Genomic DNA, 15,834 nt, shown 5'->3' with positions numbered 1-15,834 from the left:
CGGACCACTTATGTGCAGCCCTGGTTATTATTTAGCTCGTAATATTGCAGCCACAGAAATTCTTTTGTCCATGAAACCATAAAGCTGCACTTTATTTTTGCCTTATAGTCTGATTTGTCATAACTTTTCCGTTTTGTGGTAAGCTTTTCTTTGGCTGTCACTTCTTCACCCTGACCTGTCTTATTTGGTCGGGACGTTGTCGATTTTGCGAGCCCTGTATCTGATTGAGGAATTACTCATCTTTGGAAAAGAGAGTTTATTACAGAGAAATGGCTCTTTCCAAAATAAAAGCTATACTATCCGCTTCTTCTGGGCTATACTCTCAGCAGCATATTAAACATATCAGGTCCCCATAAGGAGAATCATGTGCTAACGGCTGTCTAAATGACTTGGGTAAAGTTTGTAGCATGCGTGCTTGTTGTTTTTGTCTGCTTCCACTTGTCTTTGCACTAGGATGATGTCGGCGTAAATGTGCAGTCATATTCGTTGTGTTCCCACTAGTGCTGTCAGCGTTAATCTCGTTGAAATGACGTTAACGCCACAACACGGCAAATCTCCGTTAACGAGCTACCGCGGATCGCCCCGTGCGTGGGGCTGGACGGCCAACACGTTAACGAGCTAACTGCGCTAACACACTAGCTCCCACCCATGTAATTGAGCATTGTGGCACATCCAACATACTGTTTTACTTTAGTCCATGACGCGCTTACCTTCAGGGTCATACGTCACATGAAAACCAAAATAGTTCCAAACGCCAGATCTGAATGAGGGTGGGGAAGGTTCACTTTGCCATGTTGCAAGGAGAGCTTAACTTCTGTCTCGCTAGCTTGCCCTGCGCTCAGTGAATCTGCGTTCGACTACTCCGCCTAGGCTGCACTGTCGAGCGCAGAGCCACTGAGTACTCAACACAGACAGCATCGTCAGAAGGAAAGTTGATAAAATAAATTACAAATTTTGTATTGTTCGATACAAATGCGTACCGAACCGAAAGCACCGTATCGAACGGTTCAATATCGATACGAGTATTGTTGCACCCCTAATATATATATATATATATATATATATATATATATATATATATATATATATATATATATATATATATATATATATATATATATATATGAATGAGTCACCCTGAGCTCCATCACTATATCATGTATTTCATAATACTAGGTGACTGCTTCACAGCCACTCAGAGACTTATTGTATTTAAAAAATAAAAAAAAAATCATAATTTAGAGTCAGGGGTCCTGATTTGGCAATGATGTTTTATCACTAGGAAAATAATACAAGAAATATTCAGTTGAGATATATGTGCAACTCTTTAGCATCTTCTTATCGCTCATGTTTATGAATCCCTCAATTTCTGCTGTATCAATGTTAGGGCAATACATTAATTTCTTATTTATATTTGGTGCATGTCATTCTTTCGCTTCCCGGGTTTAAATCAAGATGGAAAAGTACAAAGAAATGAGATTCAAAAAGACATCTTTTGTTGCAAGGTTTTATGCATGGAAAACACACACACACACACACACACACACACACACACACACACACACACACACACACACACTAGTCAAATATCCACACACCTCATGGTCTGTGTGGTATTTTCTGTAGAGAATGTATTCTGCCAGGACAGTGTTAAGAAGTTCAGTAATGTAAAGCCAAAAACAGAAAACTTTACTCTTTGGATTGGTGAATGTATGTGTCTCGTGCGTATCTGTGCCATTTCTAAAAGTTTCATGTGAGTGACTGAGTTTCAGCTAGAAAGTCATGTTTGTATTATTATGCTTCAATGTGAAAATGAGTTCAAGTTTTAGAGTTTAAAGATGTGGTTTCATGTTAAAATGTTTTATATCGTGGAGAGTTTCTACATACTGTAACTGCAAATAGTATACTGCCGATAAATTGTAAGATATTTAGATTATTATATCGTCACTAACAACATTTTCTTCGTTTTAGTGAACTACCACACCGCCCGCGTTTGTCATATTTATTTTACACTTTACTTTTTTTTGCATGAACTGAAATCTTCTACATACTATACTGTTTTCTGTACACCTAGAGGGTCCATGAGGTTTGTGCATAAATTTGATTATTTTCTGCATATTGTTGTTAGGAGCATGCGTGCATCTCAGCTGGAAATGTTCCTTCCCTTTAAGACAAATGTCTAAATTAATTTATTTTTTAAAGGTTGCACTCTTACTAGCCCATGCAGATCATGAATGAACCCACACAAATGAGCAGACTTTAAAATGCTTGCAAACCGTGTTGTAAGGACATTTGTGTCTCTCCTGGTCCAAACTGTTGTCACTGCCTTTATGTTCTGATGTGAAGAGTCCTTTGCTGTTGTAAAACTCGGAAACCTTTGTTCAAAGTGACTCTGTTCTAAGTGGAAAATGGCAGATCAAATAAAGCTTCTATGCCTATTAAGTGAAGTATCATTTCCTCAGGAGTGTCTGGCTTGTTGAGTGGTTAGTGGTTGCTTGGTTGCTTAATTGCTTGACTGAAAAACAAAATCATTATTATGGCCATTATAATAAAATTCTAATCTAATTCAATCACTAAATGGCGGTACTCTAGATCTAATGTAGATTTTCAGCTTTTAAGCCAGCATAGCTGCATTTTTTTACTCGATTTGTGCAGAGGAGCATCTTAAAATCATCCTGTTTCCAGGGTGATGTGGATGGAGGTGGGTGGGCAGCGGCACCCAGGGTGACCTTACTGAGACTGTGTTTTGTAATTCAGCATCTGCCATTCTGCAGTAAGGCGTTGCTCATGAAGAGGAAATAAAGATAACTCAGGTGGAGAGTAGCCCCCTGCATCTGTGCACCTTCGAGAGTATCTAATATCATGACTAATATGATGCACTTATTAGTTATTACAATCTTTTTTTGTTAGGTTAATGTTTTTAAGCATGTAGTTATTCGCTTAAAAAAGGTTAGTTTTGATGCAGTTCTCATGTTAATGCTGTTTTACTCTTATTAACAGAGGTTAATTGACTGAGTGCACTCACTGCTGTGAGCAGTCATCAACCTTCTTTGGAAGCTGCGGTGTGCAATAGCAGAGTGGTTTTGATAGCCACAGACTAGCTCAATGAATGGATATTAAGTGCTTTGATTGCACATTACAGTAGTTTTGGGAAGGAATGGCACAGCTACTTCCCTTTCTCTGTTTATATTCCTTTCTATGTGATATGAGGATTCTTTAAATGTTCTTGTAGTGTGCTTTTTATTTGTTTTCTAAACCATGTTAATGGACTGATGGATGACATGCCAAGAAAAAAAAATGAACGGAAATAGTCTTGGATGTTATTGCTGCAGTCATTTTCCCCCGAAGAAATGATAAAAATGCCAATGTGTTGTTGTGCTTAAAAATGTGTGCATGTTTGGGTCTGTCTGTCTTTTTTTTTTACTGTCACGCACGCACAAGCAAATAGACAGATGAAGAGGAGGTAGAGGTGTAGGAGGTAGAGATGATGGCATTCAGACAGTTTAAAGAGGGGCAGCAGTGAAATGCACAGTTTCAGAAAAGTTTGAAATGTGTGGAGGAGGAAGAATAATTTTACCAGCCACTCTTGTTTCTAGTTCTGAAGTCCTGATTGCTGTTTCTCTGAGGCATATGTATGTATGTATATATATATATATATATATATATATATATATATATATATATATGGTAATGTATAGTAAACCCTTTGAATGGAAACTGTTCTCTCAGGCATGAAGAGGAAATAAAGAATGAAGAAAAGTAATTGGAATGCTACAAACAAACTAAACACAATTTTTCCTTGTCCTAAAAACGCAAGGAATTAGGAATTGGAAGATATATTTCTAGCCTCAGAGATAAAAGCAGACATGTATCCTAACTCGGTTTTCACAGCTGAAAAAAGGCAACAGAATATGTGGTCAATCGTTTATGGGTGAGGCTGAGATGCACTTCACCCTACAGTGTAAAACATGCAACGGAGTAAAGAACAAGTTCAACACTGGGGCAATGGCGGGACGGTAATTAGTACTGTTGCCTCACAGCAAGGAGGCCCTGGGTTTGAATCCACTGGCCAGCCGGGGCCTGCTCCCTCTCACAGCCCAAAGGCAGGTATGTTAGGTTAACTGGTGGTTCTAAATTAGCTGTGCTGTAGATGAGAATGTAAGTCTGAATGACTGTGTGTCTCTTGGTGTTAGCCCTCTGATAGATGGTGACCTGTGGAGGGTGTGACCAAACTCTTCCCCAGACAGATGGTTGGATGGACAGATGAATAAATGTTCAACACAAATTTTCAGGTTTCAGAGAACTTAATGACCTTTGAAATGAGACAGAGGAAGCAAAGCTTTCTTAAAAGTCTTGTGACAACCAAGAGAGGGGGCATGAGAAAGAGAGAGAGAGTTGGTCCGTGGCCACTGGTGGTTTATGACCTTTTTAGTCACAACTCATTTTTAAACAGTCTGCATATAAATATGCCACATCAGCAGACAACCCATATACTATAGGGTGTTTGCCTTTTTCCTCCATCTTTATTTGTATTTAACAATTCTGGTTAACATTAGATGGATGGATGGATGGATGGATGGATGGATGGATGGATGGATGGATGGATGATGGATGGATGGATGGTGTTCAGTTTCTTATTACCGCACATGTCCTTGGATTTATCTGATGACCCCTTTAGTCACTAAAGCACCAGGCTAGGAAGCTCCAGCACATGTATAGTGGGCCTAATTCTTTTAAATAGAAATAATTATGGATGATTTGGGGTTTTTTGACCATTCAAAATCTTGTAGTATACTTAAATATGTTTGTAACACAATTTGGACATTCATCTGGAGATGAGTATGGATAAAAGCTGCATATTCATTGACTGATACACCCTGTGTGTGCAGCTTACTAACGTCTCTGGCAAGCCAAACTTCCAGGGCAGATGGCGGTCAAAGATGGCTCTCTGAACATCATGAAAACCACACAAGCAGAACTAATGAAGGAGGGCATGGTCTGGTGGCATATTGTCTGAGCCAAATGTTATTCTAGCCTGAGGTGCTGGGATTTGGCTTGCTGCTGTACAGTAGCTGAGTCATTTAGCATTAGGTGGTCATTTCAGAAATACTGGAAATTACTTTTACATCCATTATTGAAGTCCAGGGGAAAGATATGCATGACTTCAGTGTGATTGCCTTGAGTTTATATCATAAACTGAGGTGACACGCTCAGACTAAAGTATTCTCCTAATTATATATTTCCTTTAATGGTTATTACTACATAATTACCCAATATAATTTCACCTTCTTGTGCGTGAAAAATAAAAATCTTGGGTGGTCAGTTTAAATCCAGCCCACATCTGCAGTAACCTTCTATGCATAGAGTTGGCAAAATTCAGATAGTGAGGCTATAGCAGCATTTGTAATGGATGTTTCACCTTTGCTAGCCACAACCATCACCTTCATCTTAAAACTACATCCTAAGAATGACAAAAGCATGGACTAGTTTTTCAACATTACTCTTAGACTGGATGTTTCTTTTTTTCAATACCGATCAGATGAAATAAGGTAGTCCTATAGACTTGTTTCATAAATAAATATAAATTTCAAATGACAGGGAAAATATATAATAAAGATCAGTTCATCACATGTAATTAATAAAGCATTAATTGAGGGTAAGACATTTTGCATAGTTCTGTAGGTATGGTATTTGCATAGACATGCAGATTAAAAAAAACATTATTAGATTTTTAAATGAAATAATTACCAAGGTTGTATGAGGGTGTTTGTTTTTTTTTAAAACTGATGTAAACTCCTCCATAGCAACCAGTTTTAGGATCTAGAGGAAAAGTTCAAATATGTAGAGGAATACTTGTGACTTCTTGACTGACAAACACAAACAAAAACACACACTAGCTTCTTTGGATACTGACCAGGTGCAATCATAGAGACAAAATCTTAAATATCTCGGATACATTTGCAGAATGGATACTGGTGAGCTGCTGGAACAAATTGCTTTTGACATCAGACCGACATCACAAGTGATGTGGAAGAGGTTTGTGAATCTGCTGGGACCAGGTGTCAAACGGATCAGAAGAAATTTGATGTCTAAAGCAGAATTAGAACTGCTGCGGTATAAGATAATGTCCAGACAGTAGTACAACAAGAAACAAGTGGCTGAAATGAAACTGATGATGAAAGAGCAGATCACTCTGATCAAATAACAGTAAAATTGTGTTTCCCTGCCTGAACAGAGAATCGAGACTTATTCCAAAAAGGAAACTTAGTTTAAGTATCCCTTTACACACAAAGATCCCACAGTGTGTTTTAAATGACAACATTTCATCTGTAACAGTACCTAATGATCGGGCATTATTACACATGGCTAATAATCTGTAATGCTATTGCAGATAAAGTAATACAAGGCTCCGTAAAACATATCATCTGTGTCACCGCTGCCTGCTCTGCTTTGTCCTGTTGCTGCTGCTCTCCCTGCCTGTGGCTTTGCAGTATGCACGTGGAAATGCAGGGAGGCCTCACAACAGAGAAACAGCAATCAGGACTTAGTGGTCCTGACTTCAGTAGGTAAATATCACACAATTTCTACTTTGTTCTAAAATTGCTGCACCTGGAAAATGACTTCTAAATAAGGAGGTTACCTTGGGGGAGCTTTTGAGTGGATAAAGGGCTGAGATTTTGGGCACTAAGTGTTTGCTCAAGCTTTTTTTTTCTGCTTTATTCCTCTGCTATTGCTATATTCTCATCTCCAACATGTCTTTCCCTTTCCTGTCATTTTACCTCAGTTTCAATCACACTATGCGTTCATTTGACAACCTTAAATTGTAATGTGGGTTGGTTATTGCTAGAATTGATAGGCAGCAGGAATCAATGCACAGCAACACAACCTCGCCTGCCCCGCGACTGCTAAAAAGCATTTCGATGCAGCACTCAGTTTTTGCTATTGAGCTGCCACTATGTGATGAATATGAAGCCGTGATTGCCTGAGACAGCAAATATATATTCATCATTAGTGAGAACCTTGACACATATAGGAACAGCTTTTCATAAACAGCAGAAAATCTCAAGTTTGGCCGTGAGATATGTCTCCTTGAAGCTGCAGAGCTGACTGTGATGGACATCACCCAACCTCTCTCTGTCTCCCTTACCATGCATATATGCCAGGAATATTAAGATATGAAGATATAAGATATAATCGAGCTCAAGCAGAATGGCTGTGTTGCAGTTTTCCTCAAAGGTGATAAATACTGTGGAGATCAGAAACAGTCACAAATTTGCTTGAATCAAATTTAACCCAAGAGGAAACAGTTCTTAAATCTCTGTTGCCCTCCAGTGTTTGGTTGGATAAATCACATCTCAGTATGCATCACTACTGTATGTCTGTTTTTACTGTTTCAGAGCTGTAGATGCAAAAAAATCACTCATCTGAATAAGTTAAAAATGATAGTAGTCATTTAGATAACAGTTTACAAGGAGAAACACTGAAGCGTGGTTAGTAACTAAGGAACAGTTGATAAATAAATCAATAAGTCATTAATCAATGCTGCTGTAAATCGTAATACAACACAAAAGGGTGATGCTATATTATTGGGTGACTGGTCAATCAGTGTTTCATAAATATCAACGAATAAATCTAAATTCTCAGGCATTAATTAAACGATTAATGACTAAATAATTCTGAATGGCACAAAACTGTAATTCATCATTGTTTCATTAATTAATATGTGTTGCCTTAAGTAATGAAGCATTTTCTTAAAGGAAGACTAAGCAATGGTTAATTAATCTTGTGGTAATGTGGAACTATTATGTAACTTGGTGGTTTTCTGAAGACGGTTTGTATTAAACCCTTGTTTTTCCTCCACTGATGAGTAAAAGCATCTGTTGTGAGAAAGGTCATTCTTAGTAGAGGAAGCTTTGTTCAGTTTCAAAATGACTTCTCTGGAAGAACTTTTTGGCATGAACTTCCAACATATTATTTTCTTGCCTCTTTCACAATATGGACAGGAAGACATTCCTCTCTCTCTCTCTCAAACACACACATGCTCATAAATTTTCCCTTGAAACCTGATAAGCTCCATGTGTTGTATTTACAACAGCTGGACTCCCTAGGAAGAACGAAACATAGAAATCTTGCTCATTATCCATCTGTTGCTGTGCTTCTCTCAACATGAAGGCAAGTAGATTTTGCATGGATACATTTTTCAGTTTTCTGTAAAATATGTCACTGATGTGATTTCAGTAAGAGTAAGTTTGTATTGTCATTGCTGTGATATTTCCGTGGGTGACTGCTATTACCAAAGCTTTTCTTTTGTTTTGCTTTCTTTAACTTTCTTTTCTTTGCTGTGCTTTTTTGTGTTTTCATTTTCCTCCTCAGAAAGTTGCACAACTCTGTGCAAGAGTCTTACCATGGCTCCTCTTCCTGTTCACTGCCAAGGGGTAAATCTGGTTTTCGTTTTGTGCTTTAAAGCATAAATATATTGTGCTTGTTGAACTTTATACGTTGTCATTTATATCGTGTTATGTTGATTTAAACGTCATTTTCAAGAATGTGTAACCAGGAAGTTCATTGCCAGTGGGGTCCTTTTGGCAGTTGGTCAGAATGTGATAGCTGCACCAAATTACAGGTCAGGGAGATTCATTGGTAACTAATTTCTTACCCATACAAATTTGCATGCATTTTCACGTACTGTATACAGTACAGTACAAGAAAGTGTATTCATAATAAAGATTTTTCACCATCAGAAATACTCAAGATTATGTTATTTTTAAAACTTGTGAAGATATTTTGCCATTAATTAAATTATTATTACTTTATATAAATATTTCTTTGTCATCCTGTGGATGCTACAGACAAGAACCCGATCCATGGTTGTCTACGCTCAGTTCGGTGGAAACCGTTGCTATGGAGAGCGAAGCGAGACGAGGCCCTGTGAAACCACACAAGGCTGCCCTATAGAGGACGGATGTGGAAACAGGTTTCGCTGTCGATCGGGTAGGAATCGAAACTGCCCTCACTTCCTTAATCCTACTGAAGTGGTTAAACAATAACTATCTATCTGTCTTTTGACTTGCAGGGAAGTGTGTTAGCCAGTCTCTGGTGTGTAACGGAGATCAGGACTGTGAGGAAGATGGACTTGATGAGAGTAACTGCGACATTTCAGAATACATTGTTTGTTCAAACTCAGTTCCTCCGCCGAACATTGAGATCCTAGGACTCGGGTAAGAGAAAAGTCTTGATCTAGATGTTTATTTTTTATGATTCATTGAGACATTAATCTACAATCGCTGTTGTTTCTGTAGGGTTGACGCTGTGTCAGGAAAGAGCAGAGAAAGTGTCATCAATACTAAGAGCTTTGGTGGCCAGTGCCGCACCATCTTCAGCGGCGTTCACAATTCTGTTTATCGACTGCCCCTTAGTACTCTTCAGTACAGCTTTTTGGTTGGTACCTGTGGAAGAACTTGAACTGTAGTTCATACTGATACTTCTTTGGTCACAATTTCTTTTAAAGTACCCCTTGGATTTGTATTCTAGAGTTAAGGAGTGAATATAGCAATATTTTCTACCTATTCTACTTTTTTAATCTATTCAATCACACATTATTACCATTGGCTTGCTGCCTTTTGCTCTTTTTTTTGTTGCATTAGGCATTTGGCCATTGACTCACATTTGGTGCCCTCAACTTGACATACATTCACATCATCTGCAACATCTCATCATCTTCTCTTTATAAAGTTAATCAGCTCGTTAGAGTTTGTCTTGCTGCTGATGGTGTTTTCTGATTTGTGGATTGAAAAGAGATGTCCAAAGTCCTCTCTGGAAAAACAAACTAACAAAGTGTAAATATATATGTCAACACATTGAAACAATAATTTTAAACCTGTTTTTATTCAAAGTTCAGATTTATGCTCATTTTTAGACATACAGTGACTCATTTGTATGACTCATTTTAACATAAGATTTCTGTAAACACAAAAAATTCACCTGTTTCATCTTATTCACCTGTAGGGTCTTCCCCTAAATCTAGTTAAGTTGTCCAGGTGAGCATTTCATATCTCTAAACTAGAGGAAACCAGACATTGTAACCCCTGTCCCGATTCCAGGTTAAAGTCCAGAATGACTTCAGTGATGAGATGTACACCAGCAAATGGCACTATGCAAAGGATATTGTCAAGAGGCAGACAGTAACCGGGACTACCACGGGATATCGCAACTATGATTTTCATGAACAACACGACAAGACTCAAGTGAGTAGAAACCTAACACTTTAAATAAAAAATGCCTTTGACAAGTCATCTCATGTTGAAACGGAACCTTTTTTTCCTCTTCTTACAGACCAAAAAGCTTTTAGTTTTAAAGAATGACATCGAGGTAGCTCAGTTCCAGACTAACGCTCCTCGGTACATCCCGATATCCGAGGCGTTTTGGAAGGCACTGGTCAAACTGCCATCTGTCTATGACTACTCGGCCTACAGGAAGATTTTGGAAAGGTTTGGAACGCACTACCTGTCTGCTGGAAGCTTAGGAGGCTCCTTCAAAGTTATTGCCACAATTGATGAAGAAACTGAAAACAATATGGGTAAGGATTCATAAAACACTAGTGTCATGGAAGAATTTAAAAATATGGTCTTAGTGGTTAATTCTACCCAGTGTTTTAAGGTGCTAAACAACAAGCCACTGCATGTGTCTATTGCTTGTAATAGTTGTAATATACATTTTTTAAAAATGCATTTGACTAAAAATGCTCAAAAATTTCTAAAATGTGTTTTTAAATGTAATCAGTTTGTAATGTAATTAAATTATTTATAATATATATATATATATATATAATTTACATATATATATATATATATATATATATATATATATATATATATATATATATATATGTATATATATATATATATATATATATATATATATATATATATATATATATATATATATATATATGTATATATATATATATATATATATATATATATATATATATATATGTATATATAATACATATATATATGTAAATTATATATAATTTACATATATATATATGTATATATAATTTACATATATATATATATGTATATATAATTTAATTACATTACAAACGAACCTTTGATCGACGTGCTGAACCAACGCTACTTTATTTCCATCCCATATGAAGAATGCAAAAAGAGGAGGTGCTCAAGAAACTACCTGGTACCAGACCCACCTGGCCTTTTTGACGGCCACGTCTGGCCCATGTACCTGAAACATAACAAAGAAGAAAATAACATTTTATCTCATCTAGGCTAGTGTGGACTAATCCTCTTATATATATATATATATATGTATATATATATATATATACATATATATATATATATGTATGTATGTATGTATGTATGTATTAATATGTATTTCCTTATAACATAAGGTGGTCCGATATTATTTTTAAAAAAATCCAAGTTGTAATTGCAGCTGGATTTAACTATATCACACAGCTGTAGTGGTAGTATTTTTCCAATGCCAAGTAAAACATCTGGCTGATAAAAATGCTGCCATAAAGCCCTGCTTTAGTCCTGCCTCACTTTTCTGACACTGACTTTACGTTTTCCTTTGTTTTCAAGTCAGCGAAAGTGAGCAGTATGACGAATGTTCAAGGACTAAACGCTGGATTCTCATATTCCCCATCACCACAGTGAAGTGTAAGCGAGGCCAGAGCACTCACTCATCAGGCACAGGTACAATTTGGATGATAATTTTACAGATACCAGTACCTATAAAAGCACTTTACCTCTATAAGTTTTTCTGCCATCCACTATCTCTTCAAACCTTTAAAAATAGGAACCAGGAGGAGCAATAATCTGAAAAAAGTGGATGTGGAGGGAGGAGGTGTCTCACATATTGCAGCGCTGAATATGATGAACCTAGATAATCCAGAGAGAAACTGGGAAATGTACTCAAACTGGGCAGAGTCTGTTAGGTCGTTTCCAAAGGTCATAAAACAAAAGGTAAAGAGAACGTAAAATAAGCTATTTGTATGTTAAAAAGCAAGATCATAATGTTTAATGAATCTTATATGGATTTCATCTTATCACTTAATGCAACCTTGCATCGCTTTTATTTTACTATTGTTTCTCCAGCTGCGGCCGCTGTCAGAGCTGGTGAAGGAGGTTCAGTGTCCTGGTTTGAAGAAGCTCTACCTTCGCAGGGCCATAGATCAGTACCTTGCTGAAAGTGCCCCCTGCCACTGCCGGCCATGCAGGAACAATGGAATGGTTGTCATGGATGGAGATGAATGTAAGTGCATCTGCAAGCCTAACACGTCAGGACCAGCCTGTGAGCAAGGAACTGAAGCAGAAGGGCAGCAGGGTGTGTATTGTCTTTCATACAGGATCTTTATTACTGTACTGTAGCTCACCAATGTTACTTTTAAAGTCTAAAAGGGGCACATTGCAGTGAAAACCCCCTTTAAAAAACAAGTGTTCTTTTTCCTTTTAGCTTTTAGCTTTTGTGTTGTGATTATGCTTAGAAATGCCAAAATAGCCCTGTGGGGCTGGCAGATGTGAGATTGGTGTCAGGCTTACTTTCAGGATGAAAACAAGGAAATTAACAAACTGTTAAATTGGGTTAAGTCACTATCATGGGTGGGGGTAGGATTTAATCGAGGCTAATATCAGACAGACTTTATTATTGTCCTTAATTTCTTTCTATTTCTTATTTTCCATTTCTGGTCATTAAGGAGTGATCCATGGTAGCTGGACCTGTTGGTCTGCCTGGTCATCGTGCTCTGGGGGCCGAAGGTCTCGTAGTCGTTCCTGCTCTAACCCCTACCCTCAGAATGGGGGACAGCACTGTATCGGAGAACCAGCTGAGACGTCCGACTGCGAAGATGAAGAGCTGCAATACTTAAGGTGAGAGCTTAAGTTTGTTTTGTGGGTTTTATGAGTTTTTTGTTTGTTTGTTTGTGCTGCGTGAATTTAGTGACATATTTGTAACAAGCACTGTGTTCATTGCATTGAGTTTCCAGTAAGAGAAAGTGTCAAACTGATTTTCATCAATATGTAGTTATGCAACACATACTTTTTCTACAGAACTATGGAGCCTCAGTGCTTCGACTATACTCTCCCAGCAAGTCAGAAGTGTGGAACCCCACCTGCTCTGATCAATGGCTACATTCTGGTAAAAATAGAAATTTTCACCATGGTGTGGAACAAATGATTACAAACATTTAGTATTTATTAACCAGACTAACTGTTACTTTTGTAGTGCTTGAACAGTGTTTTGCACAAAGTCACAGTACAGTGTTAGAAAAAGAGTTACGGGAAGAGACTTGAAACTCAAGCTCTAGTATCTCCTATCTAAGTGAAAGAGAGTCTGCCTCAATGTTACTGAGTTTATTAGTTATCTTTAAATATTTTGCTGAATTTTATATCTTCTCTTCCCCATAATAGAGATGTGTTTTGTCCTTGTGTCTCTATGTTCTCCTCTGTGCTCATCCTCCAACCATTTTTGGCAAATGGCTGCTCTTCCTGCTGCCACTTGTTCCTCATAGGGGAACTACAAGTGGTACTGTCTTATAAAGTGCCTTGAGGCAACCCTTGTTGTGAACATAAATAAAACTGAACCGAGCTGAGTTACATACCCACATCAAAGCTAAGAAGTTGAACTTGATGATCTTATCTTTATTAAATGTGTCACAGGATCCAAAGGACATTTATCTTGTGGGTAGTAAAGTTGAATACACCTGCACTGAAGGTTTTTATCTTGTTGGTCACAGCACCATAGAGTGCACTGCTGATCAAACCTGGTCTGCCCGGCCTGGATTGTGCACAGGTGAGTAAATAAAGTTTAACATTTAGTGTATCATAATAATGAATTGCTGTGTCACATTGTAAAATTACACATTTTCTTCAAGTTACAAGTTGCCAGATTGGACTCCTTGCAGATGGTGTCATAGCCTCTCCTTTAAAGGAGACCTATGGCATAGGAGAGTTAGTAACATTCTCCTGCCCAGCGGGTAAACGGCTAACAGGCGAAGCCACGGCTATTTGCAATCCCAGTCTGGATTTTTCACCAAACCCAGCAGACGTCAGGTGCATCCAAGGTAAATTTTACATCAAGCTTTATAATCCTTTAGCTCTCTGCTAAAGGACTGTCCTGGACTGCTATGTAACAAAATGAAATATGATGAGCTCTATATTTAGTCATTCAGTGTAGAGAATCAGTAGACAATGTGGAACAGTGATTTCTGTGTATTCCACAGACAGCGCACCAGAACCAAGCATTGCTCCTGGAGTGCAGTGTAAACTGTGGGAGAAGCCTTCCAGAGGAAAATGTGTTTGCAAAATGCCTATTGAGTGTGGGTATGTTTATTCTGCTAATAAATAATTTGGTCATGTCAGTTTTGGCAAACTGGCTAATGATACTGATTTACTGTGTTTTTTGTGCTTTGTGCCCACCGGCCAGTTCATCTTTGAAGTTGTGTGCCACAGCTGCTGTAGGTAGAAAATCGGTCCTTCTGGATGTGTGCAAAATGAATGCATTGCAATGTATGGGGAAGAAATATATGACAGCAGAGGACAGCACCTGCATTTGGCCACAGCGTGATACAACAGGTTGCACCGGCTGCCACATGTGGGAGAACTGCGATGGTATGAACATGTGAAGTGACAAATGATCTATTATAATGTACAGCAGTTTGTAGTAATTCATGCTGTTTGTCTTCACACGATTTTCTCAGATCAAGCCAATGACTGTCGCTGTAAGGACTCTGCAGATTGTGCGAACCCTGGGTATAACGTGTGTGTCCGTGTTGGAGAGGATGAGACTGCGGCCACACAGACCATGAGTGAATGTGAAGCAGGACTTCGGCGATGTAAGGGAGAAAAAGTGTTTGTTGTCAGTATCCAGCCCTGCACCTCCTGAGCATTCAGGGCAGGAGCTGATTGACTGACCTCTCTTATTGGTCTTCTTTTATTATCCCACTTTGAAATATTCCACAAATTTTTTTGTGTAGCCAATGTTTTTTGTTTTTTTTATGCTAAGATTTAGCACACTTTAAAGGCACATTTTTTGCATGCGTAAAAATAGAACAATACTGTATTAACAATAAATAAAAAGCACATCAGTCATGTTTGATCTTTCTTCTTTTGTATTACTAATATTGAGACCAAGAGATATGTAATATTCTCACAGACAAACATAGCATAATGGACTGTTGGTTGGGTTTGAGAGGTAATGTTTGGAAATCTGTTTTTCAGGCTCGAGAAAGTGTAGGGCTTCTCACAAAAGATGTCTTGTGCTTACTAAACCCGACAAAGCTCATCCTGCGAAGCAAACCCCTGCTGACAGTCTATTCCTGCCTCTGGCTTGCAGCCCTCGCACAGTGTGAATGCACGTCTGCATGTGTGTCTGAACCTGTCCGTGAATAGCTGTGAAGACACCAACTACTTAATGTTTTATCATCAATTCAAGAAATACTTATGGTCAGCAGAATGATTTTCTAGGTTTGAGATGTTGATCACAAAGACTGATAGTTGGGGGAAAGGTGTTAAAAGTGCATCTGAGCTGCCATTCTTGAAGGGATAATGCATACAAATTGATGGTTTTTGGGTGAGATGTGGTAAAAAAAAAAATTCCTATCTATCTATCTATCTATCTATCTATCTATCTATCTATCTATCTATCTATCTATCTATCTATCTATCTATCTATCTATCTATCTATCTATCTATCTATCTATCTATCTATCTATCTATCTATCTATCTATCTATCTATCTATCTATCTATCTATCTATCTATCTATCTATCTATCTATCTATCTATCTATCTATCTATCTATCTATCTATCT

The 15,834-nt window shown here is 37.9% G+C and overlaps 1 protein-coding gene across 1 annotated transcript; it reads left to right on the top strand.

The window, feature by feature from the left end:
* The first annotated feature begins 8,078 nt into the window (after positions 1 to 8,078).
* c7a (complement component 7a) lies at positions 8,079 to 15,113 on the top strand. The gene is made up of 18 exons (XM_026187339.2): positions 8,079 to 8,172; positions 8,374 to 8,435; positions 8,545 to 8,623; positions 8,850 to 8,991; positions 9,074 to 9,218; positions 9,300 to 9,438; positions 10,101 to 10,244; positions 10,333 to 10,576; positions 11,607 to 11,720; positions 11,824 to 11,990; positions 12,123 to 12,351; positions 12,722 to 12,893; positions 13,074 to 13,161; positions 13,683 to 13,815; positions 13,898 to 14,086; positions 14,246 to 14,345; positions 14,449 to 14,633; positions 14,723 to 15,113. Exons 1-18 carry the CDS (start codon positions 8,167 to 8,169, stop codon positions 14,905 to 14,907), a joined length of 2,523 nt encoding a protein of 840 aa, XP_026043124.1. The 5' UTR covers positions 8,079 to 8,166; the 3' UTR covers positions 14,908 to 15,113.
* Positions 15,114 to 15,834: the final 721 nt, after the last annotated feature.

This window comes from Astatotilapia calliptera, chromosome 12 (assembly GCF_964374335.1).
Source record: "Astatotilapia calliptera chromosome 12, fAstCal68.1, whole genome shotgun sequence".
NCBI classification, from domain to species: domain Eukaryota; kingdom Metazoa; phylum Chordata; class Actinopteri; order Cichliformes; family Cichlidae; genus Astatotilapia; species Astatotilapia calliptera.
This window is presented reverse-complemented; position numbering and strand designations above follow the sequence as displayed.